The sequence below is a fragment of the Echeneis naucrates genome, chromosome 20 (assembly GCF_900963305.1).
Source record: "Echeneis naucrates chromosome 20, fEcheNa1.1, whole genome shotgun sequence".
Classification (NCBI taxonomy): domain Eukaryota; kingdom Metazoa; phylum Chordata; class Actinopteri; order Carangiformes; family Echeneidae; genus Echeneis; species Echeneis naucrates.
In genome coordinates this window covers 4,626,763-4,654,604 of record NC_042530.1, presented here as the reverse complement: position 1 = coordinate 4,654,604, position 27,842 = coordinate 4,626,763, and the positions used below count along the sequence as shown (strand labels likewise).

Below are 27,842 nucleotides of genomic sequence, written 5' to 3'. Positions count from 1 at the left end.
GGTTGGGGGGCCTCAGTGCCGTCGTCTCACCCTTTCAGAGCGGAGGAGGCCATGTGAAGTGAACCATTCAGCATGTTCGACCACCTCGCTGTGAAGGTTAACCACCCGCACCACGTCGGACCTCGGCGAGGTAGACACGACCCTCCCCCGGGCACTGGGTTCATTTCTCTCCCCAAAGACAGAAACCCAGGGAGGCCCAGGCAGGGGTGGAGACGAGGCGGGGTGGGCTGCGTCAGAACAAACTGGCTTCGGGGGCTGCAGTAAAGTTTCTAGCGTAAACTGGGAAAACTCTGAGACGCATTACTTTGAACACGAGCACCCTGTCAAGTGGCAACAAGGGTTTTCTGCCATATTGCCTTTTTTCAGCTCTGCCAAGCAGATAACATGTAACTCCAGGAATAACTGCCCAAGCATGCTGTATACAGATCCTATTAACAGCTGTCATTCTGTCTAATGAGATGAAGCTCTCAGAAGGATGAATGAAGAAGCGAGTCACGGCAGAAATATCAGTCTTTTAATACCTCTTTAAAAAAAAAGAAAAAGAAAGAACATATCTTAAAGAAAAGGCAGCCACTGGCTCCAGCGTGTCCCGGTATTATCTTAAAGGCCTTCACAAAGGAAGACTTATGGCTCAAGTTTCTGTCCCAGTTTACATTTAACGATAAAGGGCTTTTGTTCATTTATTACTTCAAAACAGAATTTAATTTATTTAATGGAGTATAAATATTGTTCCTCTGCTCAGGAAAACAACAGCTCATCTATATTCTGTGACTGTCTTTATTCCATGTTCAGGGAGCTGTGTGAGAAGACACTTTCATGACTCATAATTCGTCTAGACATGACAGAGTCAAAGACATGGATTCATAAGCTAGGAGTGCTTGTGGGTACTGAGAAGAGAGATTTTCCGTTGGAGAATATGACTGAGTTTTACCAGCTCTGTCAAAATGTCCTTGCACAGCAATTTTTTTTTTTTTTTTTTTGGGGGGGGGGGGTGTTTTGTTGTTAAGCTGATCACTTGTTTCTGACAGTAAGTTTGAGAATTTCAGTGTATGGTTCACACACGAGCCACATTAAAATTCACATTATTCTGTGTGACAGTGTGCAAGAGGCTTGGACATTCCCACTTGGTTCCAGTGATCCAGATCTAGGTGCTGTTGGCCTGCTCTTGCTCAAAAAGAGCCATGGCTAGATGTGAGCGTGAGCCCAGGCCCTCCAGGTTGCTGAGAACGCAGCGGTGGTAGATATCCTCGCTGAAGCGTGGGTTGCATCCCCGCCGTACGTATTTCTGGATCAGCGCTGGCTCCACAGCTCTGAACACGTGCAAACCAGAATACCGGACGAATATATCGTACACGTCCATGCTCTCCAGCAACTCCTCGTTGTCCAAGATATCAGCAGCCATCTTGGTCCGAGCAGTCATGTAATCCGCATTGTAGAAGCAGGCTTCATCAAAGACGTGGCGGTCGAAGTGGCCATCTCGCAGTGACTCTGAGGCAAAAGAAGAGGAAGCAGAGGGCTGCTGGTCGCGGTAGACGACGGCAGGGCTGTACTCCTGGAAGTGTATGGGGAAGAAGACCTGCCAGTTGCTGATGGCGTTCATTCTGCAGCGGTTCAGGAAGTCAGCGTTGACTTCAGTCCACACGCTGGACAGGAAAAACAGGGTATCAACCGGATGCTTCTTCGAGATGATGTCCATCAGCTTGACCTGCGATGGCACCTCCGTCTTCACGCTGATCCAAGGAATCTTCACATCGCCGTAGCGTTTCTCAACCTCCCCGATCATGGCCTTGATGCCGGCAAATACATCAGTCTGGCTGACTCGCTGTGCATCGAATGGGTCGTATATGAACAAGAATGTGAGTAAAACATTGTCATGGGTGTCAAGAGTGTTCATCACATACATGTCCAGGAAGTTGCTGACAAAGTCCTGATCCTGTGCAGTGACAGGTAGGATGACCTGCACCCGTGTTGCTTCTGTCACATAAGGCATGGGGATGATCTCAACTGCGCTGAGAGGTCGCAACAGGTTGACCCGTTTGATAATGACCTGACTGTGGCCTTTCTGAGTGTAGGCCTCCAGGGCGAGGTCCAGCATGTACTCCATACCACGTGTAGGATCAAAGCGCCGGTACCCGTTAAGTAGACGGCGTTTGCGGAAGCGCAGCTGGGGCTGGTAACGCTCGTTTAGACGCTCCACTGCGATTTCCAGAACTGCATTTACATCAGCACGGTCCACTCCTCGTATCTCACACTTTGGAGAGCTGTCAACACATGAGTAAATATGCTCCTCTGTAAAATACTCCCAGTTTATAACCTCAAAACGGGTTTTTGGTTTGAAGGGAGGGTTGATTCCTATCGGCCATGTGACTCCAGCCTTCCCCTCTGGTGTCAGGTCGCTCAGGTTGCTGATCTGCATCTGACAAGTACATGAAGAAATCACATGTATTATCAAAGTGACCAAAAAAAAAAAAAAAAAATCCCTTGAAATGATGCATGCTCTCAACAGCATAACAACATGTGCCTTCATGCCACATTGTGTTACTCTGTGTTGTCAGCGGCGTTTTAATTAAAGTCAATGCAGCCTAATTAACTATCATCAGCAGCTACTTTAACAAAACAACAGGTTTCTCATGCAGATCTTATTCATGATAATAATACTGGCAGATAACATTTCATGTCCCAATAAGACAGCCTACACTTTTCTTGGCTGTCAGTCATGTTTAAATACTATATCCATCAGGAATTTCAGTATTGGTTTAAAATGTAGGTGTGGTGGAGAAGATAACAAACAACACCTACAGAACAGGCTGGTTATACACCCTTCAGACAATTTGTTTCTAGATATGAATAAAAAATACTGTAAAGCATCACAAACCTGGAGCTGTTGGATCTGTTGGTAGGTCCATTCCAACTCGATTTGGCTGAAGCGTTTGTGTAGGCGGTACATGAGATTTGGTTCTGATACAGGATGGACTGTGAAGGCATTTTTGAACTGTGTACTGTCTTCACGCTCTGGATCGGCATTTTTCCCAAGTTCAAAGTAGTGATAAGTCATTTCCTGTGAGCCACAAAAAGATACATGTTAGATGCCAATGTAACTGTGAAAAACATTAAACTGATTAAAATATTTTTGTACTTTTATGTTTCTCGAGCATTTACCAATATTAATACCAATGTATTTTTCTTTTTCTTACCTGATGCACCTCCACACAGCTGAGACCAAGGTAGTCAATAATGCAGCGGCCCAGCCACTCATCAGGTCTCACACTGAGGATATCATTACGACAGGTGTCAAGGTGAGGCTGCAAACGGGCCAGCAGACTGCGAGACAGCAGATAGCCATAACCTCCGTGGCAATAGCGCGCCTTCTCCTCCCCACCAATGAACTCCTCTGCTCTGCCCATATACAGGTCCTGACCTGCACTGAGGTGGCCAACCAGCTCAGACAGTCGATCTGCCTGCATGTAAGTGTCGTCCTGAGCTAAGAAGAACCAGTCGTAGTCTGAGCCATAGTGCTGATGGAGGTGACGCACCGTCTCATACATCAGCCACACCGGGCGGTCATCGCCGTGGGCAATTACAGTCATGCCATGGGGCACTTTGGGGCTGCGTAAACCAGTGAAGAAAAATGTGCGGTGGAAGTGGTGGGCAACAGTACGGTTCACCGCCACGGCCAGCGTGTTCAGGGTGGCCCGAGATGTCAGCACACCCACCAGCAGCCGATCTCTGATGCCCAGTTCAGTGTGGATATATCGAGTTCTGGAGGACAAAGAAGTTAAAAACAAGAACATCAAAAACAAACAAAAGGAAGTATATGTCCTATAACAATTTTATTTCCATCACAAGAAACACAGATTGGAACAAAATCAAACAAACTATTTACAGATAAAAAATGATCAAGTTTGCCATCTATGGGATTTCAGCAAAGACTAAATCCCCTCAACTAAGTGTTCAAACAGATTTATCTACTTCTTATCTATAAACCAGCTGCATTTCAATCATTGCATCAGACATTTAAATCCAAGAGGTGGACAGTAAGGCTGTGCAGTGTTTCTAAGAGGAGATATCTATCCAAACACTCACCTGAGGACTTTCTTGTGTGGCTTGTTCGGGTCTTTGTGATAGGGCACTATACGTGGCTGGTAGTCTTCATCTCCAGCTCCATCCCTGGAGCCTCTCTGGGCGTCTCCTCTGCCCAGGAAGAGCCTCCCATTGCCCAGCTCGGACCTGCAGGAGTCATCGGTGTCCCCCTGCGTCCAGGACACCATCAAAAGGCTGAGACTGCAGCCCAGAGACAGGCCGAGGATGAGCGGTAGGGCAGGCCTGAACAGGGCCAGAAGCGAGGAGAGACGCATGTCTGGCAGTAACGAGCTGCTCTCAACGGAGCAACTTTACATTTCAGCCAAAATGAGCTCAGCACGTTTGACCTTTAACCCCGAAAAGACCTGCCGGGTTAACTTTAGCCTCCGATCGGAATGAGCTAGTTTGTCTTAAAAAAAAAAAACAACAAACAAAAACAAAACAAAAACACAACAACAAAAAACAAACCCAAAACAAAACAACCAATGACAAATCCGAACACCGCCGATCCCTCAAACGACTTCACTGCCTTCTAACACTTAAAGCTGCCCGTGTCATCTTTTTTTTTAAGTTTCTCTGGACGTGTTTTGTCATCTGAGCTAATGCTACGTTAATTAGCCAAACTAATTTTGACTACCGTTAACGGCTAACTGCTACTTCCTAAGCGAGCTAACCAGCGACGTCACCTCGAAAGAGTCCCCCGGTTCGAGTCCACTTGCATCCAGTTAATCGGCGATTAAAATATACTTGTGGATAAAAAAGCGAGAGGACTTCGGGGGTGTTTTGTTGCTCGCCTCATCGGAAACCGGACGGGCTGTCGCAGCGTTGGGTGTCGGATAAACAAACATCGAAAGGCGGGCTAGCATGTTAGCATCACGGCCGTCGGCGTTTAGAGCAGATCCGTCTGCACGATCGGCAGCTTGAAGGAAAAGATCCCACTCCTCGTCGTCGGTGCAGGTAAAAGGCTGTCAGGTGTGTCCTCCATGTTCTTCGGTTCTCTTCACTTCCTCGGAGAAGAGCGGACACACCGTCCCTCTCAGCCCGTCAGCAGCTGCAGCATCTCCTCTGACTTGGCTTTAAAAACACAACAGCCACAACGACACAGTAACACAATCAGGGCAACGTGCATGGCGGAAGTGTGCGTGTGAGCACGGATCGTTGGGATTGAGGGGTCGGTTTGACATCCTGAGGTACTGATTAGTTGATAACTAATTAATAAGTGATGGTTTTAATGGGCTGCATAGATTTCTAATTTTTTTTTTTTCCTGCTGATCAGACAAAAAATAAATAAAATCAATCAATCTGTATTTGTAAGAAAATCCTGATGTCCGTTTAATTAATCTGCTAATCATTTAAGAAAAATATTTTTCAGTTGCAGCCTCTTTTGATTGAATCACACTTCCTTGCCCGGAGTTTGCTGTAAGTTTAAGTATAAATGAAAAAACAGTATAAAACAATTGAGGTCTTAAACTTAAGTTTAACATGGCCAACCTCTTCAAAGATAGCCCCATAAGATGTATATTGATGGATGACTAAATGTTCCCAAAACCTGTAATCTGAAGTTAATTGATGTTTAATGAGTCAGTTGTTAGAACCCACGTGATTTCTTGTGCAAAACGACTGATAGCAAGTCCAGTCCTGCTCAACACATTTCCCGAAGTTCAGAGTTTGTTTTCACATTTTAACTGAGCTTTTCCTCTTTCAGCTGTTATTTTTTTCTGTACTGGTTCATATGCAAGATGTACTGTATGTAACTTTATTTAATTCAAACACAATTTTCTGGTCATGTTACATATATTATGAATAGCCCAAAGGGTTTTTTTGTGTTCTATTTAAATTCTGTACCCACATTACATTATTTCATATGTGCAACTTATGCAGATATTTGAAGCTAAATTTTGAGCTGGGAGACAGTGACATCTGTGCTTATGAGCTCATTTTATCTTAATTCATCAATGCAGATGGATGATTGAAGCAATACCCACCATGTTCCAATATTGCGTACATAAATTTGAGACTCAATCTTTGTGAAAAATGTCAATTCGGAGAGATGATTGTCTATCCATTATGGTCTTTAAATCATGGCCAGGATTATCAAAATAAAAGACAAGGCATTGCATAGAATATAATTACATACAAAGGGCCAATAAAAATGGTTTTAAAATACATAAATCAGTTTACCACAACTGTCTCACCAGCTGGGATTGGTAGTGTTTAGTACTAAACCTTGTGTTTGATAAACTCAAGATGACCTCATTTTTAGAATCATTAAACCAGCAAATAAATTTATACTTGTTATCTTAGAATAGATTGTGAAATAATCCCACAGCCACAAACATTTCTCTAGCTCTAGACCATGTAGGTCTCTGAAGTAACATTCCCATTGCTGCATTATAAGCTACTTGAAGTCTTTGTAAAGTTGCTTTTCTGTAGTTTCAGAATCAAAAATACTGTTTTAATCCCCAGGGGAAACTCAGTCTGTCACAGGTGCGCCAGTACAGAAATAGAAATGAGCATCGAACATTACAAGAATATGTACACACATAAGTTAGAATATTGATAGATAAAAAAATCCATTATAATGATATTACTATTAAGTTGAAAGTCAGACATAATTAAGGTGAGTGGGCTTATGTGAGGTAAATGAGTGGAAATATTAACAAAGTAGTGCAGTATGAAGTGATGCATACATCACTGCACATCATTGAGCCATTTTTTTTAATAAATAAGATCTTTTATAAATAAATAATAATAAATAAAAGTGAATTTATATTTTACTGCAGTCCCAGGAGAAGAGGGGGAGGAGTCATGTCCCCTCTCCGCCCCTTTTGTCCATATATGGTCCGTCTGGCGGTTTTGGCGAGCTGCTACATCCACCCGGCGAAAAGTGGACACGAGTCGTCGGTGTGCTCGGGAGACCAGTTGCTCTTTATCCAGGTAAGAGAACCCTTAATGGCGGCTGACAGCGGCTGGTCCGCCGGGTAACGTAGACAGGCCACCGCGGGGATAAACAGCGGGGTTTGAAAAACGCCGGTTAGCCCCGGAATTAGCCCCTTTTGCCGCCCGCCGTAGCTAACCCGGGCCTCGCGTCAAGCTAGCTTCAGCGGCTCAGGCCTGTTAACTGTAGCTATCTTAGCTTCGCGGCTAACGGGCCGGATTGTCTAAATCCTCCTGATTTATCTGTAATGTGTGACACTTTGTCCCGATCCGCCGACTTCATTTTATCGGTGTTGTCGGCGGCCAATCGCCGTGAGGTGACAGTCTGCCGTTTAGGTTTGCGGCAGCAGCTAAATTTAGCTGTTAGCATTTGGGCCGGCAGGCTTCATGATGTAAGGAGACCAACGTGCGAGCAGGTGGGATTGAAAGGAACTAAAATGCGGTCTTGGTTAGCCTTGGCACCATAACCATCACTGCTTTCCAGGCTGTTGGGCCCTTTTTAATACCTTTTTTAGTTCGTCTCTACGATCTGCTGTGAACTGAAAATACACCAGCACATTTTTGCCGAGGCTTGCTTCCTTCTCCCAACGCCGCTGTGTGAATTATTGGTGTTTTTAATCATCCGCTCGTAATGACAACGATGAAGTTAAAGTCAACTGTCAAATGCCTGAACTACTACGATTCTGGCTCCTGTGATATTGATCAATATTTATGATCTTATTGAGGAGGTGTAATGGTCGATCTATATTTGTCTTTCCTTCCCTTTTTTTTTTTTTTTTTCAATGACTCTTCAATAGCTTTGCACAACCATGCCATCTGACTTGGCCAAGAAGAAGGCAGCGAAGAAAAAGGAGGCTGCTAAAGCCCGTCAGCGTACTAAGAAACCTGATGAGGTAAATGGGGAGAGTGAACAACCAGAAACCCAGCCTAATGGAGCCGAGAGCAACGGTAAGAGGAGCACTGGTCTTTGAATAAACATTGCCATTATAGGTTAAGTTGTGAACTGTCATTCCTAAGTCACACACCAGAACGCAAGCAGGTGGTAAACTGTGTTTTTGTTTGACAGGTATTGCCAGCTTAACCAAGGAGTTGGATGAGTTTGAGCTGCGGAAGACAGAAGCACGGGCGGTGACAGGTGTTCTCGCCTCACACCCCAACAGCACTGATGTCCATATCAGCAGCCTCTCACTCACCTTCCACGGACAAGAGCTGCTCGCAGACACCAGCTTGGAGCTTAACTCAGGCAGACGCTATGGTCTCATTGGACTCAATGGGACAGGTAAATGGTTCCCTCTGGCACAGCATGTTCCTACTGAGTGTAATTTCCATACTGCATACTGACGGATATATAGTGACAATGTTTTCTGTTTTGTTTTTTGTTTTTTCTCCTCCTCAGGAAAATCCATGCTGTTGTCAGCCATTGGACATCGTGAAATTCCCATTCCAGAGCACATAGATATTTACCACTTGACCCGGGAGATGGCCCCCAGTGACAAGACAGCTCTGCAGTGTGTTATGGAGGTTGATCAAGAGAGGATTATGCTGGAGAAAGAGGCTGAGAGACTTGCCCATGAAGATTGTGAGTCACAGTGATGTGCCATGCAGTAGCACAAACCTAAGTTTCAGTATTGCTGACCTGAACAGAAATAGTATGTTTCATAACTTATTTACTATTAGAAATAAATCAAAATGATGGAAATTCTAAATTGTCTCCCATCTCCTGCTAGCTGAGTGTGAGAAGTTGATGGAGCTGTATGAGCGTCTGGAGGAGCTGGATGCAGACAAAGCAGAGGTGCGAGCTTCACGAATCCTCCATGGTTTGGGTTTCACCACTGCTATGCAGCAGAAGAAACTGAAGGACTTCAGTGGAGGATGGAGAATGCGTGTTGCTCTGGCCAGGTATAGATAATGGGCTTGGTATTACAGCCTTCATTGATACGTGCATATGCTACTTTGTACCAAGAGCAGTTAAATGTGCTGTATTCGCACTGACCTTGTTGAGTTTGGACTGCAGTGCAAAAAATGCCCATGTTTGCATATTTGTATAGCTGAATTTAGTTCTCTCTAAAAGAATAAGAAGATAAGCTTGTGGAAATGGTTTTCACATCTACAAAATAAGTTTTCTGTAAATTCAACTTAAACTATGAATTATTTTTGCAGAGCCCTGTTCATCAAGCCTTTCATGCTGTTGTTGGATGAACCCACTAACCACTTGGATCTGGATGCTTGTGTGTGGTTGGAAGAGGAGCTCAAGTCGTAAGTTTACATCTTGCTTAAATGGCCTGAACAGTCATGTGCACATAACATTTATACATGGAGATTCAGTCATTCATGTCTCTAATGGTTCTTCTCAGGTTTAAGCGAATCCTTGTGCTCATCTCTCACTCTCAAGACTTCCTCAATGGTGTGTGCACCAACATCATCCACTTACATCAGAGAAAGCTGAAATACTACACGGTAAGAAGACTTAGTTGACCCCCTGCAAAATGAACGTGTATTGCTAGAAAGGAAAACAGCATCAGCATTCCTTAGAAGTTCTTAAAGCATCTTGAATGAACTCTGCCATCTCATCATGCTAAATAAGGAAACCGAAGACTGGCTGTTACTAATTATGTGTCTGTGCGACTCCCCGGTGGATAACCATGCATATCTATTTTTATTTTAAGGGTAACTATGACCAGTATGTGAAGACCAGAGAGGAGCTGGAAGAGAACCAGATGAAGCGCTTCAACTGGGAACAGGACCAGATAGCACATATGAAGGTAAATGGAGGACACCATGTGGTGGAGTTTGACCACTGCAAGTAGCAGAGCTGTAATTTAATATATCTGTATCAGCTAAAACATGATTCTCTAAAGGTGAAATATCATACAACCAAAGCCATTCTGTTAAGTAATGTTTCTGGTGTTGTTTGACAAAATGGTTATGTGACAGTGGGCAACAAACCAATACACAACTTCTGGCGTTTCCTTTTGTCCTTAAAGGTCACATGCTCTTAAACTCATCCAAAAAAAATCATGAATATTAATAATAATTTTGTATGCATCCCTGCCATCCAGAATTACATAGCCAGGTTTGGTCACGGCTCTGCCAAACTGGCACGACAGGCACAGAGCAAAGAGAAGACACTGCAGAAGATGGTGGCGTCAGGCTTGACTGAACGAGTTGTGAATGACAAGGTACTGTAACATAGTTTGGTTACTGATGGGCTTGAAGCGGTTTGGGAATTGGCAACACTGGGCAAAACGCATGTATATTCACTTATAACGCTGCTGTCTCCCACAGACTCTGTCATTTTATTTTCCTCCCTGTGGGAAGATTCCTCCTCCTGTTATCATGGTTCAGAACGTGAGCTTCAAGTACAGTGACAACACAGTGAGTAATTTTGTAGCACAGATGGAGCTTTTCTCGCTGATATGAATTTCTGAGGCTAACTCTGTCCATGTTTCCTGTAGCCACACATATATAAAAACCTGGAGTTTGGTATCGATTTAGATACACGAGTAGCTCTGGTGGGGCCCAATGGAGCAGGGAAGTCCACGCTGCTGAAGCTGCTCATGGGAGAGGTTGGTACAGTCCAGTTCTTTGGTGTCCTGCTACACTTTGCAGTTATTCTTAGAATATTAAACTTCAATGTTTTTCTTTTTCTCTTCCTCTCTGTAGCTCCTTCCAACCGATGGCATGATCCGCAAACATTCTCACGTCAAGATTGGCAGATATCATCAGGTGAACAAACTTTCTAAACTTGCATTAGCCTTAAAAGCAACTGGAACATCACTGCAAATTTAAGTTCTCTCTGATTCAATAGGAAACATCAGTTTCTTCTTATGAAGTGTCTTACAACAGTAAAACTGACCGTCTCTGTATGTGGTCATGTTACAGCATCTGACAGAGCAGCTGGAGCTGGACCTGTCTCCTCTGGAGTACATGATGAAGTGTTTCCCTGAGATCAAAGAAAAGGAGGAGATGAGGAAGATCATTGGACGCTACGGCCTGACAGGAAAGCAGCAGGTGGGAACGAACAATTCCCGAGAACACAAGATGCCAGAGGAGTGTAAAATTCTCTTTATCTGTCTCTAAAGTGACATTTCAAAAACCTTCCAGGTCAGTCCAATCAGGAACCTGTCAGATGGTCAGAAGTGCCGGGTGTGTTTTGCCTGGCTGGCCTGGCAGAACCCACACATGTTGTTCCTCGATGAGCCCACCAATCACCTGGATATCGAGACTATTGACGCATTAGCAGAAGCAGTCAACGAGTTTGAGGGTGGCATGATGCTCGTTAGCCACGACTTCAGACTAATCCAACAGGTACTTATTATTGTTATTATGGTGTGTTTTAGTGCAAACGGCTGAAAACTAAAAGCGTTTAGTTAATCAGCTCACTTATAAATCTTGGTCTTTCCCTCAGGTGGCTCAGGAGATCTGGGTGTGTGAGAATCAAACCATCACAAAGTGGAATAGGGACATCCTGGCATACAAAGAGCACTTGAAGTCAAAGATTGAAAAACAAGCGCATGACATCTAAAGCAACATCACTTGAAGCCACTCCTTTATCTTGCATCATGTATTTGACCTGCAAGCTCCTGAAGGGATGAATTGGGTTTGCATTGCAGGAAATGTCCCAACAAGAACTGACACAATATCTTATGCATCTTATTGGACACGTCTCTTGTACATGTTGTACTGTATTTCCATCTTGGTTTGACAGTGCTGAACCCAACCCAATCTCTCCTCCCGTCACCTCAGGCTGCACTCTGATTGGCTGATTCACCCGAAGCGTCTCAGTGCATTTTGGAATGCATTCCATTGTGCTGTCTTCATAGAAAACTTTTATTTTTCCAAATGTTCTGTTTTATCCCAAAATGTATGCAGCAGCTTTTAGGTCATATTTTATGATATTTAAAAGTTGACTTTTTTTTTTTTTTTTTTGTCTGTGTAAAAGCAGTTCTGCCTTATTTAACAATGTAATGCAATAAAGGTTTGTCTGAATAAACAGAACATAAAAATGGCATATTTAGACTGAAGACTTTTATTGTTCATTTTAAATTTAATGAATACAGCGCTTGTATCCACAAATGAAAAGCTTTTAGGGCAAATAAAATATTTTACATCTGTTAACAAGAGGACAAACTTGGAAGTGAAAAGTTGCTTTGGATTCTGATTTGTGAGCCATCATGGCTGCATAGATCCTTTCTCATTACAGTCTCGACACTTTGCTGCTCACCCAGATTTCCAGGTAACCAAACAGCTAGGCTGCCCAACAAATGTTGGCATTTCTTAGCAAACTAATGTTAATAAAAGGAGGTAATCTGAAAGCTATTAATTATAAAATAAACTGAGGCCAGTACATCTCCAGGATGCTGTTAATTTCTTAAGTTACTTTCTTAAAATGAATAGCAAATCAGGTGCAAATCCAGAAGTTACAAAACTAGAATTCTGCCATGCTTTCTAAAGCCCCTTTAGAAAAGCAGTGTTCAGGTAAAACTGGAATGGAAGTGAGTTGTTCAATGTCCAATAGGAAACTCATCCAATCAGAATGTGCAGCAGCTTATAAACTAACATCACCTGACTGCTTTTGACATCAGAGCTCATGTTACTGTGCTAAACTGAACATTAAGTTGGGGAACAAATGATTTTACTTGTATGAAGTAAACTATTGGAACTCAAGTGTTTATGGTATTCATCAGATGACATCAGTGGAGCTGCAGCAGTGTTTGTTGCATGCAAGAACAAAAACTGAAGTTAAACATGTTAGACCTGATGGAAATTAACGTCGTGGTTTTCTCAATTCTTCTTGTAAATCCAATAGGAAAATAAATATAGCTCAAAATTCAATGTTAGTTCTAATACTAAGTGGAAAAATAATGATTGGAAGACATCTGTCAATACATCCCTTCAAAATATCAACAACCATATTTGGTTAAATTGACAATATGATAATTAGGCTGCCGTTCTATTTCTAGACATGTTTCTATTAGTTATTACAGTCTGAAAATACATGCAGCGTTACACATTTCCAACATTAAATATATTTCTGTCAGTTCAATAGATGCCAACCAGGAGAAACACAGTTACCTCCAACCGATAAGCCTGCACATAATAAAGCTTTAGAGATACAGAGTCAGGTGGACAAAGGGCTGCAGTGTATGCAAGTAAATACTGATTGAATATATGTAAACCTCCTGTTTAAGGTTTCAACTTAGCGTGCGTGATTGACAGATTAGTAGCACTTGCTGGAGTTGAAACAGTGCAAGTTGAAGGAGTGTTTCTGTCATGCTGATTCCAGGCGATCCTGGTGGCAGCATGTTTCAGGGGCTAAAAGAGGACAGCAGCAGTCAAAGGTGTGATCAGTTACTAGAAGTTTATGGACCAACCAAAGGTATCGAGGCTCACTGGCCTTCCCACTCCTCATCTGACACCTCGTCAGGGGGTATGACACGAGTGTTGCTGGCCCGAACGCTGCTGATGTTGGAGAAAGACAGAAGGCTCGCAATGCCCATCAGACTGACACCGGTGCCATCCAGGTTCACCTGAGCCAGGCGCATGTGTTTGAGAAACTTCAGACCTGAGTAAAATAACAAAAACAAACATTTACATTTTCATCCTCTGAGATCTTGCCAGACAAAGAAAAAGACCACTGGGTGCAGTGTGTGACCTCACCGTGGTCTGTGATCCGTGTGCGGCTGAGATTGAGCTTAACGAGCTGGCTGCAACGGATCAGGCCCCTCCGCACAACTGTGTCTCCCACCTGAGTGCTGGCTAACCCCAACACCTGAAAAGAAAGTCAAACACCAGCACATTATCATGCATACAAAATGTGTGCAACGTGGATCTGCGGTCTCTTTTGTAACTAAAGTATGTGAAGTGACGACTGTTCCTTCTATCAGCCTTGGGATAAAATAAAACCAGTAGAAAATGTGATTACATTGTAAGTCAACCCACATATTATTACAGGGGCTTCAAATTAAGCCCTTACTCAAACAAACGGTTTCAGCAGTTAAATCACCTGAAGGTGCGGCAGAGAGATGATGAGCTCCGCCACCCCTCGGCTGGTGACTGCTGTTCGGTCCAGACACAGCTCCTGGAGCTCCTTCAGGCCACACAGGGAGGGAAGCCCTGCATCTGTCACCTGAGTGTTGCTGAGTGACAGCTTCTTCAACCTACACAGAAGACACACATTATTTTTACCTCAGTTGTATTGTTTGGCTGAAACACAAAAGGTAGATCATTATTTGGCACTATGGCAATGACCTCGTCAGGTTGGAGAGCTGTTTGACTCCCTGGTCTGTGACTTGTGTGTAGTCTGTCAAGTCCAGTTCTGAGAGCAGAGACAGGCCAGAGAGGTGGGACAACCCGCTGTCTTTCACAGAGTGGCGTCCAGGAAGGGTAATGTGAGTCAACTTTAGACCTGGAGGCAGAGTAAAACTTCACTAAGACCTTAATTGACTCAACGCAGACTTTGACCATTTTGTTTCACTTTGTCCGCTCACATGCAGTTTCTCAGTTACAGACCTGAGATGATCTGAAGAGCATCATTGCCATCTGCAACAGGAATTCCTGCCAAACTGAGGGATGACAGGGCAGGGAGGGTGGCCAGGTACTTCAGTGACATCTCTGTCACACCAGTTCTATCCAGGTTGAGAGTCTGCAGGCTTGACAGCTCTGCCAACGCAGAGACATCCTCCACCTGAGATAATAAGACACACCACGACAGGGAAATGTCAAGAGACCGTTGACCACGACATAAGCTAAAAAAGATGCCAGTGGAGCTGAAGTACCTTAGTCTGCTTGATGCTGAGAAGTCGGAGATGTGGCACACTGGTGGGAAGGACCACTAATGTAGCTTCTGTAATTGCTGTCTGGTTCAGGCTCAGCTGGGAAAGGCAGGACGGAGCAGACTGGAGATAAAGCACCATCCCAGCATCAGTCACTTTTGTCTGGTCCAAGGACAGGAAACGCAGATGCTTCAAGTCTTCAAGACAGAGGAAAAATATCAAGAACATCATAAAGACAAAACTCTATTAACAAGTACTTCAGAGCAGACAGAGCAGATTATGTTGAGATCTGGCATTCTTGCACGTAAATGCAATTGCTGGTAAAGTGGTGTTACATAATGCATTATCCTCCTATAATAACAGTCTGAGCTTTGTTCATAAGACTCTTAGAGGTCCCAACCTCTGATGTGCTGCAGACAGGAGTCCGTCAGTTTGCTGCAGGAAGCAAGGTTGAGGTACTGGAGTTTGACCAGGCTGGGCAAGACTGAGAGACCAGAATCTAGACAGATCAAGTTCAGGAGGTTAAAATCAAAGTAGCACAAGAACTATTCTAGATGCTACATCCTAGAATAAAACTTTATACCAGTGATTAGGGGTGAGTTCACAAGACTGAGATGCTTCAGCACTGTAAAGGCCCTTAGCTGCCGCAGGAGCTCGTTGGTGGAGTAAGGGTAGCAGTTAAGAACAAGCTTCTGCAACGGGCAGCCGATGAAGAGTTCCAGAGTGCGTGGACGAAGGAGCCGCTCCTGGGACATGTAGTTGAGCAGAAGCTCTGCCAACTCTGGGGTCAGACCTGCCAGACTTCTGCTGTACTGCATGCTGGGAGCTGACAGAGTAGAGACGGTGAGAGTTCACAAAGACACACTTTCCAGAAAAAAGCCTTACAGCTGGACACTTTACGTGGTCTCTCACCAGTCATGAGTTGCACAGTGGCGCGGATAGCCAAGGCACATAAAGGGGGCACGCTGGGTGTCCTAAAGGGTCTTTTAGGTGGAGATGGCTGTCCCTGGGAGCCACGGGGGTCTTCTTGCTGAGCAGCTCTTTGAAGACGCTCCACTGCAGCCAGACCTGCAGCTACAGGGGCTACTCGACCATCTGCATCCTCAGGCTCTGCTGGATCCTCAGCTGGAGCCTCCCTGAAACAACAACTGTTACATGCATGCTGAATTTACACATAAACTACTCCTCTGTCAAATTATGGGAGTGCCGCTACTCCCTCTGCATCTGCCCACATACCTGTAAAATTCATACCATTCCCATCATCCTCAGCTGTACGTTACCAAATATATCAATTTAAAACAATGAACCAAGATGGTGATGAAAAGAAAGACGTTCTAAGCATTAGTTTAATAACACTACCATGATAACAGTAACATAGTTGCAATGATTTATTGACATTGCATAGTTAAATTTTTTCTGAGCCACCTGCCTGCTGCAGCAGTACAATTAGCAGCAATAAACTTGAGTGTTATTCTGTCTGGACACCCACCTGAGTCGATTGCCTTGCTCTGGCCAGTGGTGCCTGGGCTGAAATCCTCCTCGAATCCTGTTCTCTGGAAAGAAAGGCAGTCTTGGCATTCCTGTGAAAATTCCACAAGCGACAACTGTAATCCATGAGGAGTATCACCAAGAGAAAACTCAAAATAGTCACTAAGATTAAAAGAAGCCCATAAAGATCATTTGATCATTTTTATATTTACAGTGGAAATATTTGAATATTCAATTCCACACCTCTAATAAGCATCTCATGGACCTTTGATTCTCCTACGAGACCCTTTGACTGTGAATAATGCTTTCACTCTTTGGTCTGGCACACCTTCAGAAATCTGTATAACAACCACATGCTCTGAAAAACCAAACTTGAATGGCTGAGCGGCTGTAAGCTCTCAGAGAACTCAACCCTTCTCACTGGTGGGGCTTAAAAATGCTGACCCTGTGCAGTGTACATTTGACAAGAAAGGCCATTCACCTACATGTTTCCTAATCCTAATCTTTTCTGAGTATGACACACATTACTAGGGCAGTCGGTCTAAGGTTCTGTACACTTATGCAATGTACAGTAGAAAAATTGCAAAGCTGCTCAAACAGTAGTTCCATGTGAATGAAAAGAGGTGCCATGTGGCACCAGGAGGAGGGGAGGAGGGAAAGAGAAAAAGGTCAATAAAAGGATGAAGGGCCTGTAAGACAAATGGAAAAGTACTATTGAGCATGTGAGGCGGTTCTTCCTCTTCTTCTTGTTCCTCATCAACTTCTATGTCACCAGCTTCTTCGGCATCACCAGAAACTAGCCTCTGACCTCGGCCTGTTGAGCACATACAACAGATACATGTAGCTGCGAACTGTAATGTTCAAGAAGTAAAATTTCAAGTCACAATGTCCTCAGACAATGTTAGGTGACTTATAGTCAAAACACTTCTATGGCCTGAAGGGTAATGAAATTCTTCCAGCTGAGTCACCACAATAACAGATGAACAACTCAGGAAAATGTGCGTTAGTCACATAAAAAAGTCACAAGGTACAAGCCTGAATTCATGGTGATAAGTTTGCAAAAACTCCTGTCTTTTCAGCGAGAAACATCCAATCACTAAGCTTACATGTGGCCAAGCCAAACAGCATACTTACTGGAAAACTGGACAAGCAATCTGCAGCTTTAATTACATAATTTTCAGAGCTTAGCGACTATGGGAAAGTGTTATGTTGCCACCTATTTCACTGGAGCATTTTGAATTTGCTGCAGCTGATTCATTCCAAAACTGTTCAAGGGCTCCTGCACATTCGAGTTTTTTTTACTGAAATCTGCTTAAGTTAAGAATAAAACATTTTCTCAGGAGTAAATTCATAATGTCCAAGGTGTTTTTGTGCAGTGAAAATCGTTAGATTTTTTTTTTTGCTGTAATCCTATTTTTTATTTATTTATGCAGTTATTTACATAAAATGCAGTCCCTACCCCAAAAGTGAGATGGCCCAGACAGTAAAGGACCAGCTCCTGGGATCCCTAAATAATTCACTGCCTCTTCCCACAGCTGGTTGGGTAGGGGTGGGGGTACAACGGGGTTCTGCTCTCCTGCCACCTCCAGGTCTGGAATAGGAGGCTGAGGAGGCACAGCACACTGAGATGGCACAATCTGTCCTGCCACTGGTGAAACTGCAGGACTTGGTGGATCCTGAGGGGTTTCTGGTTGAGTGGTCTGAATACAGAGTGCAGCATTGGGTGTGAGGCCAAGAGATCGCAGAGAGCAAGCGAGCTCTGCCTCCCCAAAACGTTTCAGAGGGAAACCCTGAAGGAGAGAGAAGGAGGGTAGGGAGGGGTGACGTCCGGTGATGTGCTCCACAACGCTGCGCAGAGGGGCATCAGCTGGGAAGCGTTCACGCATTGACTCACCGGATGGCAGCCGAATCTGCAGTACAACACAACATGAAATTTAAAATTAAGTTCTGGAATTTAGTCACACACGTGATTCAGAAAAAGAAAAGATCGTTGCGGCCTCACCATGAGGACGCAGTTGTTATCAACATTTGTCTGAATCTTTCCTCCAAGCTTCTGGCCTTGGCCACTAGGAGAAGATATCTCTGTGGCAACACTTGTCTGGGTCTTTTCCTGCAAGCTCCTCCGATCTTCAGCTATCCGCTTTAACACCAACTCCCGCTCCTAGTCGTACAAAACAAACAAAACAAGATGTCCTCTGGTCAGATAAAAATTAGACACTAAAAAGATTTTGTCCTTTCTGTGTGATAACACAGAAAATGCCGATCTGGCTGAGTTAGCACTGTTCGACACCAGCTGACCTGCTTCTTTTGTCTTCTCTCTGCTCTGGCTTCCTGAGCAACACGTTGTCTTTCTTGCGCTTCAAAGTCACTCTTGTCTTGTTTGATGCGTGACTCAACTGGTAGTGGTTCTGGGGACAGGTTACATGATTGTGACGGTCTCAGCACCAATGAAGGGCATGCTGTCATAATCAGAAACAGTTCAATGAGATCAGTTTGATTTCTAAACCATCATTTCCTTGATTAACATACAACGTAAGTACATTTATTATCGGCGATCAACTCTGATAAGATGGAGTTAAAACTTTGTGCCATACCTCTACTTTCAGTGGTGGACATAAATGACTCCGAAGTACTAGCTGCCTCTTTGGGTGGGTTGAAAACAGAAAATGCTGTTTCAGCTGGCTGTGATGGCTGCTTGACCAACCGGTGCCGTGGATACTGACCATGTAAGAGCCTATTTACGTATGAGAGAGGGCAACAAACCTTATGGAAGGGTATTGTCTTCTTGAAAAGACAAGGACATCTCTGAGTGGTAATAACCAGAGGGAAGTGAGAAAAAATTATGGGACAACTCACCAGTCAGCTGCCTCTGGCACAGAGAAATGCCCTGCCTGCACAGCCGCCTTGATCTGCTCCTCTGTGAAACCCATCTCGCTGAGGATGAGGAATAGCTCCCCAATAGTCTGCAAAACCAAATGAACCACAGACCACTGAGCAGCTGTAAACAAAGGCTGACCAAGCTTCCTTTGTGGTGATGTGTTTTCCCTTATCAGTGATTGTAAAAACAATGACTAAAGTACAGTTAGTGCTGTTCAAAATGTCTTCATTACTCAAATAACATTCACTCATGATTTTCGGGACAGCCTGTGGTCTAGAGACAATTTTTATCATTAGTTGGCAGTTGTTTGTTGTCTGTGATGCATTAAAAATGCTTATTATAAACTTTTCTGTTTGCTAATGACATCTTTTGTCGTCTTTTACTGCTGTTTGATTAGGAATTTATTATAATTACACTATACATTCATATCTAGTTATAACATTCAGTGACAGATGATTATGTCTTCATCAACATATGTTGCCTCTTTACATCTTTGTCCTGTTTTTGGTGACTGAATCTGCTTTTTTTTATTATTTTATTTGTCCTTTGCTGTCTCTGCCTTTTCCAAACATGAAAGAAAAACTATTCCCAATCCCATATTGTATTTATAGCAATTTTACAGCTGCATGCTGGAACTTTAGTACAACATTGTAGTGCTGCCTTTACCTTTGAAATAATGTTATTACTCTACAACCTGATATTGTTATTCCCGTTTGTCCTTCAGTAAACAGGACTGAGGCTAAAGTGCAGCTTCTCCTGTTCCACCTTCATGTTGACTCATGAAGTTTTGAGTAGTTGGTCAGCTTGTGTCAGGGCAAAAGCGTTGATTGACGGTGAACTCAGTGAATTTAGTCTGAAGACAAGGTAAGGAGCCATCCTGCAGTCACAGTCCGGTGTGCTGTCATCTCTTTGGCACACTGAGGTTTGTCAACAAACGGCGTTAGCATGGCGGCTAGCGGCTAGCAGCTAACGGCGGCGAGGCTAAGCTAAGAGCTAAAAGCGGCTAGCCGTGGCTGGTATTTTATTTTTTAAGCGGTGTGGTGTCTCGTCAAAGTCAGCCTGGTGGGTTGCATCTTACCGGAGAGGCAGCAGAACTCATACCGCCGCTTCAACTTTACTCCGGACAAGACGACGAGTGGAACTAATGTCACTTTAGCAACTTTGTGGACTTCCTGTGTTGGCGGTGCAGCGCTGCCTGCTAAGCTAGCTGAGCGGAGGATTGACAGCATGTAAACAACGACCCGGCCTATCAACGCTGCGGACAAAAACGACTCTCTGCAGCCCGCAAATCCCGTCTGCTCCCCCGACATGACGGACATGTCCCGGCTCCAACCACCGTCCGGACTACGGACAAACAGCCGTTTGTTTAGGAGCGGTGATGGTGGATGACAGCAGAGGCCAAATTCAACGTGAAGCTGATTTATTCAGATAAAAAGAACGAAAGTGATGGTTATTATTATCATTATTATTATTAATAATAATATATGATAATAATGGATTTATACATCTGGTGTCATTAGCATGGGCCCGTCAATAGGGGACGCTGTGACTCTGTGCAGATAAATCATAAAGTGACCTTCATCAAATAAATAAATAACATTAATAACATAAATTCATTGTCCAGACAGTCTGCAGTCTTTCAGACAAGTGGGATTGTTTTTATTAATTACAGACGTCTCCATACAAAGTGCGCCCAACAAAAACAAAACTATATATATGTATATATAAAATGTTGGCATGAGAAGAATCTGCCTTTTAAAGAAGAAGATTTTTTTTTTTTTTAAAGATGAGTCAAGGTTGTCACATTGTGATTTCATGTGATACCAAACTAAGGATGTTGAAATCAGGGCTAGATAAGGTCAAACCATCTGTTGTAGGAGTCATTTTTTTCTTCTTATCGCAGAAAATTGTTCTTCGGAGCTCCACCCAAATGCCATGGGTTGTTGTCATGCTATATATACTGTATATATATAAAGTGAGCAAAAAGGCTGAATATTACTTGACATAGAATGGAGGATTTGTGTGTATCAGTATAATTTGTTAATGAGTTCATTTGGTTCATCATTTTTAACAATGCTGCAAGCAAAATGCTCATTGCAAGTGTAACATGTCATTTAGTGAGACAAGGCCTTTGTAAATTTTATAGTGAACAGTTTGACATGTGGGCTTCAGAAAAAAAAGTTTCTTCCTATAGAAATTGGAAAATATATTTCATATCTTTATCATTTTATCCAACTACCATTGGAAATATAAAATAGATTTTACATCCGGCATTTTGACATGTCAGAACAGGAGCAACACAGATATAATCAGCAGCACAAATAACCCACCAGTTATGTTTAAGTTGTGATGGAGGCCCCAATTTTTTTTTTTTTTTTTTTTCTTAAAGGCTGCTCACTTTGTTCAATACAAACTGGGCATCATGGACATGTTCAGAAAAAGCAGGGTAAGGAAGCAGGTTGAGCACCCTCAAAACAACAGATCATGTAGTACAACAGTCAGCTTGTGATTTAAAACTACAGGAGTTTGGACTGGTTTATAGGCGAAGGGACTAATTATGGTAAATGAGGAGCAGGTGTGCATGCAGGCGACTCCAGAACAGCAGGAAAGCTTGAGTACTCTCACCTGCCAGGAAGGGCAGGACAAGGTTATGCCCTGTATCTGAACATAACACAGTGGCTTTACTTATTTAAGTCTTCATAAAATGTAATGGATATTCAACATGTTACACCCCCCTCCTGACCTGTTAAGGATGAGTCAGTAAAGCAGGAACTGTGTTAAGTCTTGTGGAAGCTGCTAAAAAGGAAAAGGTAACACAAGGTCTAATGTAGATGTTGTTATACAGCCTGCTGCCCAGATTGTAAAGTGTTGAGTTTAATTTATAATTTTGTTGTATACTGTATAGACAACATTCAATGCACCTCACATAATCTAGGCTTGATGATGAGGGATTAAACCATAATGTGAATATTTCAAAGATCCTTTTCTGATTTAACTCAGTGTTTAGTTATGATGATCGAGTACAACACACAATGAAAAATAAAAATCCAAACTTTTATTTGGTGTTGAACATTGAAGTTCTTGTGAGGTCATGGTCATCATAACGGAATAACACCCACCCCCAGACTTTCATCAGAAATATGATTCATCATTCACGCAGGCGCAGCGTTTTTGTGTCTGAAGGTGACAAGGTGGCAGAAGTAAACGCGACACCGGAACTACATCTTAATCACCTTCAGAATGAAAGGTATCGAACTGACATACGACCTTTTGGTGTGTGTTGTTTATTCTAGCATCATCTTTGAATATCATAGTTTCACAGAAGCACATGCAAACTTGTTTTGTGTTCACAGAAATTAAAAATTAAATGAGGTGTTTGAATGAATTGTTCTATTTAAGGAACTCTCTAATGGTTTACTTTCAGTAGCCGATGTTTCAGAACAAAAACATTTAAATAAAGAAAGGAAAGAGATTAGAAAAAATTAGGGGCAATAATAATAATCTACTTTTTGCTGATAATATTCATGTTCATGTTTTTTTTTTACAGCACATCCTTTTTACATTTGGTTAAATAATTGAGTTGTTTATTTATTCATCAGGAAACTATTACTTCACCCTGTGGCGTTGAAGAGTTTTAATTTGGAAAGCCTTCCCCGGAAGTCAGAAACGCTTTAATTGCAGCACGCTGACGCCGGTTCAGCGAGTCATTCAGCGGAGTTGGAGGTGAGTGTCACCGCTGAGTAAGTAAGCGATGAACGGCTGTTTGTTTGTCAGATATGCATTTCTTTTTTTTATTTCTGTCATTATTTGACCCGGCCTCAGTCTGGAGGTCGTGAGCTGGTTTGGTTCTGGCTGTTGTCGGTGTTTCCCGTGAAGAGAGGCGGCGGTGACACCGACGGACCCGCTGACCGGGCTGCCGGTCCTCCAGCTGGGAGGACTCGGCTTTCTCTCTCTGCCTGTTGACCAGCTTAAAATAAATAAATGTTGAAGTAAAAAAAAAAAAAAAAAGGCGGAAATGTGCTGAAGATGTGGCTGGGCTGAGGAGTTTCTCCTCCTCCGGACAGGGAGGGATGTGATGCTGCTTTAGTTTTAGTCCGCCAGAGGAAGCCTCGGTGTCTCCTCTGTGTTTGGGTTTATATCCTCAGTAGCTGACCCAGACATTCAACAAGGCAATGTGGACAACCGGGGGTGTGGTCATCTTCCTTCATCCATTCATTCATTCATCCATCCATTCATTCATCCATTCATGATGAATGAGCAGCTTTGTGTGTCTTTTTGTTTCTGAGGTCATAGGTTGACATTGGCAGATATGAACGCTATTATTTACACATGTGGAAAGTGTAGATGGAGAAAATAGGACTGATGTATCTGTTGGCAGCACACAGTTCAGCAGGTGAGAGTGTCTCCACAAGGTTTTAATCACGATTAGTTGATTAATCGTTTCGTTGCTGAACTGGAATCGACTCAGCGACTGTTTTGATTTGTGATGAATTATTTAAAAAAAACAAACAAACAAACAAACGTGGCAAATGCCCTGGCTCCAGTTTCTGAAATTTATGTTTTCTGGTTTTCTTGTCCTTGTTCCTATAAACTTAATATTTTTGGAATTTGAGCATTTGACTAAGTCAACTTTTTTTTTTTCCCTGGTAATACCAGGAAATTGGTAAGGAACAAATGACTAATCAACAAAATAACAATCCCTTACAGCCCCTGGCATGTGTTCTGTTGTGTAGATGTGGCAAAACAGGAAATTAATGGTGACATAATACATTGCATAGTTCTACTTAGTATTCTCCTACTTTCTCCATCCTTCACATGACCGAGGGTGGGCGGCTGTGGTAAATAAAAATGGCTTTGACACAGGTGTGACTTGTGACACTATTGATTTGGTGCAGAGGAGTTTCTGCTAATCTCATTGGTTCTGCCTGCGCTCAGATTATGTGCTGTTTTTTAATTTTTTTTTAAAGAAAAGTACCAGACTGACAGGAAATGTTCGACAGAGAATGCTGTTCAGCTTCTCTTGCTCAATGCAGAAACTCACAGTCTGGCTCATATCGATAGTTGTCCTGCTTTATTTCGTTGGAAATTAAGAGAACTGCAATCACTTCAGCTTCGCTTGAGCTGATATTTGTGCCCATTTGAAACCTCCTATGGGGTCTCTGCAGTACCCCAGTTTGTGAGCTATGCTCCCAGAATTGTTTATGAGGCAAATGGATGTCTGGAAATGTCCCCAGGCAGGATGGAGGAAGGATGTGTCTCTTCTGCTGACTCATAACTATCATCTGCATGTGCGCTCGGGTTATCTGAAGAGACATTTTACTCAGAAATGCTGAGACACAGAAAAGCAATTATCTTTTTTTTTTCCCTGAGAATATTAAATCTAACCAAAAATAAACATCCTACTTTAAAAAAATCTATGCAGTGCATTGACTCATAAGATAGCGGAATCAGTAACGTTTACCTTGGTGAGTCTGACCTCGTTCAGCCTTTGAAAGATGTTTGCTTTGAAATGCCAGTGCCTGTTTATTTCTCTTTTCTTTGTTTTGTACAATCTGTTGTGACACTTGAATGCATCAGATAATTCCATCTTATCTCTGTGATCACAGTCTTAACTTTTATTTGTTTTTTGTTTGCCTCAGTGGAAATTGTCAAACAGACTTATTTTCAACTGATTTGTGACGAGACTGGTGTGTTTTCCTGGATTGGGGGGAAAAATGTCAAAGCACAAACGGTTGAGCAGAGCGTCTCCACATTCCTGTTATGAATTGCTTGGTCATGCAGAAGAGAAGGAAGAAAAAGAGCTGTATCGTAAGCATTATTTTTCATATCATGTCCTGTTGGTTCTACGTGTTTATTTTACCTTCCTTTTGCTGATAAACAGGCTCATTATTTTGTCTGTAAACACATCAAGCCACAAAAATCCATCTTAACTTAAACACTATTATTTTAGGCCTGTTTATTATTAGAGATTGTGGAGTCACATCATTCCTCTGCTCTCGCCAACTAAGTTTCATTTAATTACCATTAAGCGCTTTGGCATTACACCTTGGAACATGCAGTTTGGCCTACAGTCCTCTCACTGAGCTGTCTGCAGTTTGTAGTTTTATTCAGAGCATCTAATTATACACCAATTAACATAAGATGTAGTTGGACATCTTTTTTTATTCCCACTTTCACTGTTGTTGTCCATTCCCCAAAGGGTATAAGGTTAAATTCTCGTGCCTTTTCTCAGCCTTTACTAGTAGATCTTGTGTTCTCTGCCACACAAGCATAATCACATTATGTTGTTTCCCAGGAAATGGATAAATAGTAGATTTGTATTTGACTGTAGTATGAGATTGTAGTCCTTTGTTTGGGTCGTGGGAGCCCAGGGGATCTTTTATTCCTGTTCCAGTCTGAGTCCCACTGGAGTAAATACAGTTATTACAAGTGCAATGGATTTTGGATGCACAATTACCATGTTTCTGTGAGAGGACTCTCTTAACTTTTATGCTGCTGCTGCAACCTGAGCAGCTGTGGATGCAGTTCAGCACGTAGGTGCCACACCTTAACACTGCTGAATCTCCTGTTCGTAATATACAGGGAGGACTTTTAGCCATTTAGCTTTTTCTTTTATTTAAACTGAATCAGTCTCTTTTGGACAGATTTTTCTAATTTGTTCAGATAATTCATCATGGCCTTGTAATTCCTATTTATTAGAAATACAAGAGAAGCACTCTTAAAGAACACAGTATCAGTGTCAGTCAGGATTTTTTTCATGGCCCAGCTGATAGAAATGGCCGTGAATGATAAATCCACCCACCCCGAGACACATTACTAGGAAACTTGTTGCTGCCAACCATGTGGATTTGGCATTGAGATGTTTGACAGATGAATAATGAATCAGTATCCACCAAAATAGGCTCTGCCTTCTTCCTGTCCAGACACTGGTTTAAAAAAAAAAAAATCTGTGTCATGACTTGGAATCCATGCACACCTCTCTGCTAAGCTGGATAAATAAACCTGAATATGTATGCCCTATATTTCTTGGTTTACACTTTGCTTTGTCAGATCTATGGAGAGCTGTTGCTACCACATACACATGCATACAGCATTTACCTCTTCAAGGTATAAAAATGCCTGACTGGTGAGTGCTCTTCCTTTTCTGGAAGGCAGGACAATGGGCAGGCCTTATGTAAGCTGCTTCCCCAATCCCTCCTCACCCCAAAGACAGGTGCTGTGTTAGCCTTAAGCACCGCCATTGCTGCCTGAGGCCTGTGGCAGGACAAAGAGTGAGATAAAGATGGCCATACACTGACCGAGTGCAGCTGTCAGCTCTGTCAGACTGGACCTGCTCCAGCGAGTGCGTGCACATAACTTAGCATGGCTGTGTTGAAGTGCTAGACTGAGTGAAGCTGGTGTTGCCACTGCTCTGTGAAGAGCAGAGCAGAGCAGGGTAGGTAGAGATGTCTGCACGGTGAAAGGCTCTGGACGTGGCCAGGTGACCTCGAAACTGCAGAGCTATTTCAGGCTACAACACTCAGAGGCAACAGAGGCGCAGCTATCAACATACACTGCCTCCAAATCCCCACTGAGCTCAACAGACTGGGCAGCTGTCAGATGTACACAACTACATTGAAGTCAAGTCTGCATTGCCAGGCTTGTGCAGACATCTTGGCTGGGTGAGAGCACTAAGCATGATCCTGGTGAGTTTCTCTCAATTCAAGTTTTGGAAATTTGAAATTCAGCAGCAGCTGCACATGATATTTTATTCTCTTTTTAAAAAAAAAGAAAAAAAAAAAAGAAAAGTTTGTCCAGAGTAACAGCACTTCTGTGTGCTTTTCTTTACGTCTACAGATATGGCCTAGTTTTAGACATGAAGGGAGAGAAGAATAACAGGAAGCAGGAGGGAGAATTTCCAAGTTGTTAACACTTTAGGTAAAAGCTAGAAAAACTGAAGGGATTTTATATATTTAAAAGAAATCTTGTAAAATGTTATTTTTATATTTTTATTTCTCAGCACTGAAACAAGTTTTGAAATGTGCATGTGATGGGTTGGATGATGAACAAAGTGTTTTATTTCACCCCATTCAGCCAAGAGCAAAAAAATTTGCCAAATCCTCCAAACTGGAGGGCTCGACTTAATTTTTAAAGACAGTATATTTATTCTGTGCAGGTTTAATGCTGTGAAACAAGCATCTCATCTATTGTTCATGGTTAAAGGCTAGATGCACATGAAGTCATACCTTTTTTTTTTTTAAGTTGACCACAGTGGATAATGTTATTATCAGCACACAATTGGGATTGAGGACAACACCGGACTTTGAAGTCATGGACTTCTATTTTAGCTGCTCGTGGCTGTTGACTGTGTTTCTTTAACCCGCAAGACATGCATGTGACTCCAAAGTGAGCCCTCATCCCTGAGGACAAACAATTATATCTTACACACATGCAATTCAGGCTCCTCCGGGGGTCGGGTGTTTCTTTAGCCCTAAGACTGATTCATGTAAGCTGATGAGGAATGTAGCACTTGATTATTTGGTGAACGGGTAAGCAACGTGTTTAGATCACAGGACTGTTCTTTGTTCGCTGCAAAACACAATTAATCTGGCGGCTTTTATGACTTTAGGTGGGATTAATTGTGTAATAGAATTGATTCCTCTGTGACATGACAAGGTTTTTTTTTTTTTTTTTTTTTTCCCTCC

At 42.7% G+C, this 27,842-nt stretch overlaps 3 protein-coding genes across 5 annotated transcripts; 1 reads left to right on the top strand and 2 right to left on the bottom strand.

Moving 5' to 3' along the window:
• Positions 1–492: 492 nt before the first annotated feature.
• On the bottom strand, positions 493–4,493 carry chpf2 (chondroitin polymerizing factor 2). Its single transcript, XM_029528707.1, has 4 exons — positions 4,084–4,493; positions 3,195–3,759; positions 2,876–3,058; positions 493–2,416 (listed from the first exon to the last, which is right to left on the bottom strand). The coding sequence occupies exons 1-4, from the start codon at positions 4,353–4,355 to the stop codon at positions 1,145–1,147; spliced, it is 2,292 nt and encodes a 763-aa protein (XP_029384567.1). The 5' UTR covers positions 4,356–4,493; the 3' UTR covers positions 493–1,144.
• A 661-nt stretch (positions 4,494–5,154) lies between these two features.
• On the top strand, positions 5,155–12,028 carry abcf2b (ATP-binding cassette, sub-family F (GCN20), member 2b). Its single transcript, XM_029528708.1, has 16 exons — positions 5,155–5,270; positions 6,864–7,017; positions 7,815–7,965; positions 8,084–8,296; positions 8,414–8,596; positions 8,745–8,916; positions 9,178–9,273; positions 9,372–9,474; positions 9,684–9,779; positions 10,077–10,196; positions 10,303–10,392; positions 10,473–10,583; positions 10,681–10,743; positions 10,900–11,028; positions 11,122–11,325; positions 11,426–12,028. Exons 2-16 carry the CDS (start codon positions 6,889–6,891, stop codon positions 11,540–11,542), a joined length of 1,977 nt encoding a protein of 658 aa, XP_029384568.1. The 5' UTR covers positions 5,155–5,270; positions 6,864–6,888; the 3' UTR covers positions 11,543–12,028.
• LOC115060683 (uncharacterized) lies at positions 11,929–20,377 on the bottom strand. Of its 3 annotated transcripts, none has more exons than XM_029528704.1 (17): positions 20,237–20,377; positions 19,137–19,243; positions 18,875–19,014; positions 18,579–18,739; positions 18,283–18,441; positions 17,740–18,190; positions 16,993–17,094; positions 16,282–16,372; positions 15,705–15,928; positions 15,376–15,618; positions 15,193–15,291; positions 14,796–14,989; positions 14,530–14,704; positions 14,269–14,425; positions 14,024–14,177; positions 13,678–13,789; positions 11,929–13,582 (listed from the first exon to the last, which is right to left on the bottom strand). In XM_029528704.1, the coding sequence occupies exons 1-17, from the start codon at positions 20,255–20,257 to the stop codon at positions 13,407–13,409; spliced, it is 2,766 nt and encodes a 921-aa protein (XP_029384564.1). In that variant the 5' UTR covers positions 20,258–20,377; the 3' UTR covers positions 11,929–13,406. The 3 variants fall into 3 exon arrangements, with proteins under 3 accessions (XP_029384564.1, XP_029384565.1, XP_029384566.1); XM_029528705.1 differs by having other exon boundaries at positions 16,282–16,345; XM_029528706.1 differs by having other exon boundaries at positions 18,579–18,688.
• Between the last annotated feature and the right edge of the window lie 7,465 nt (positions 20,378–27,842).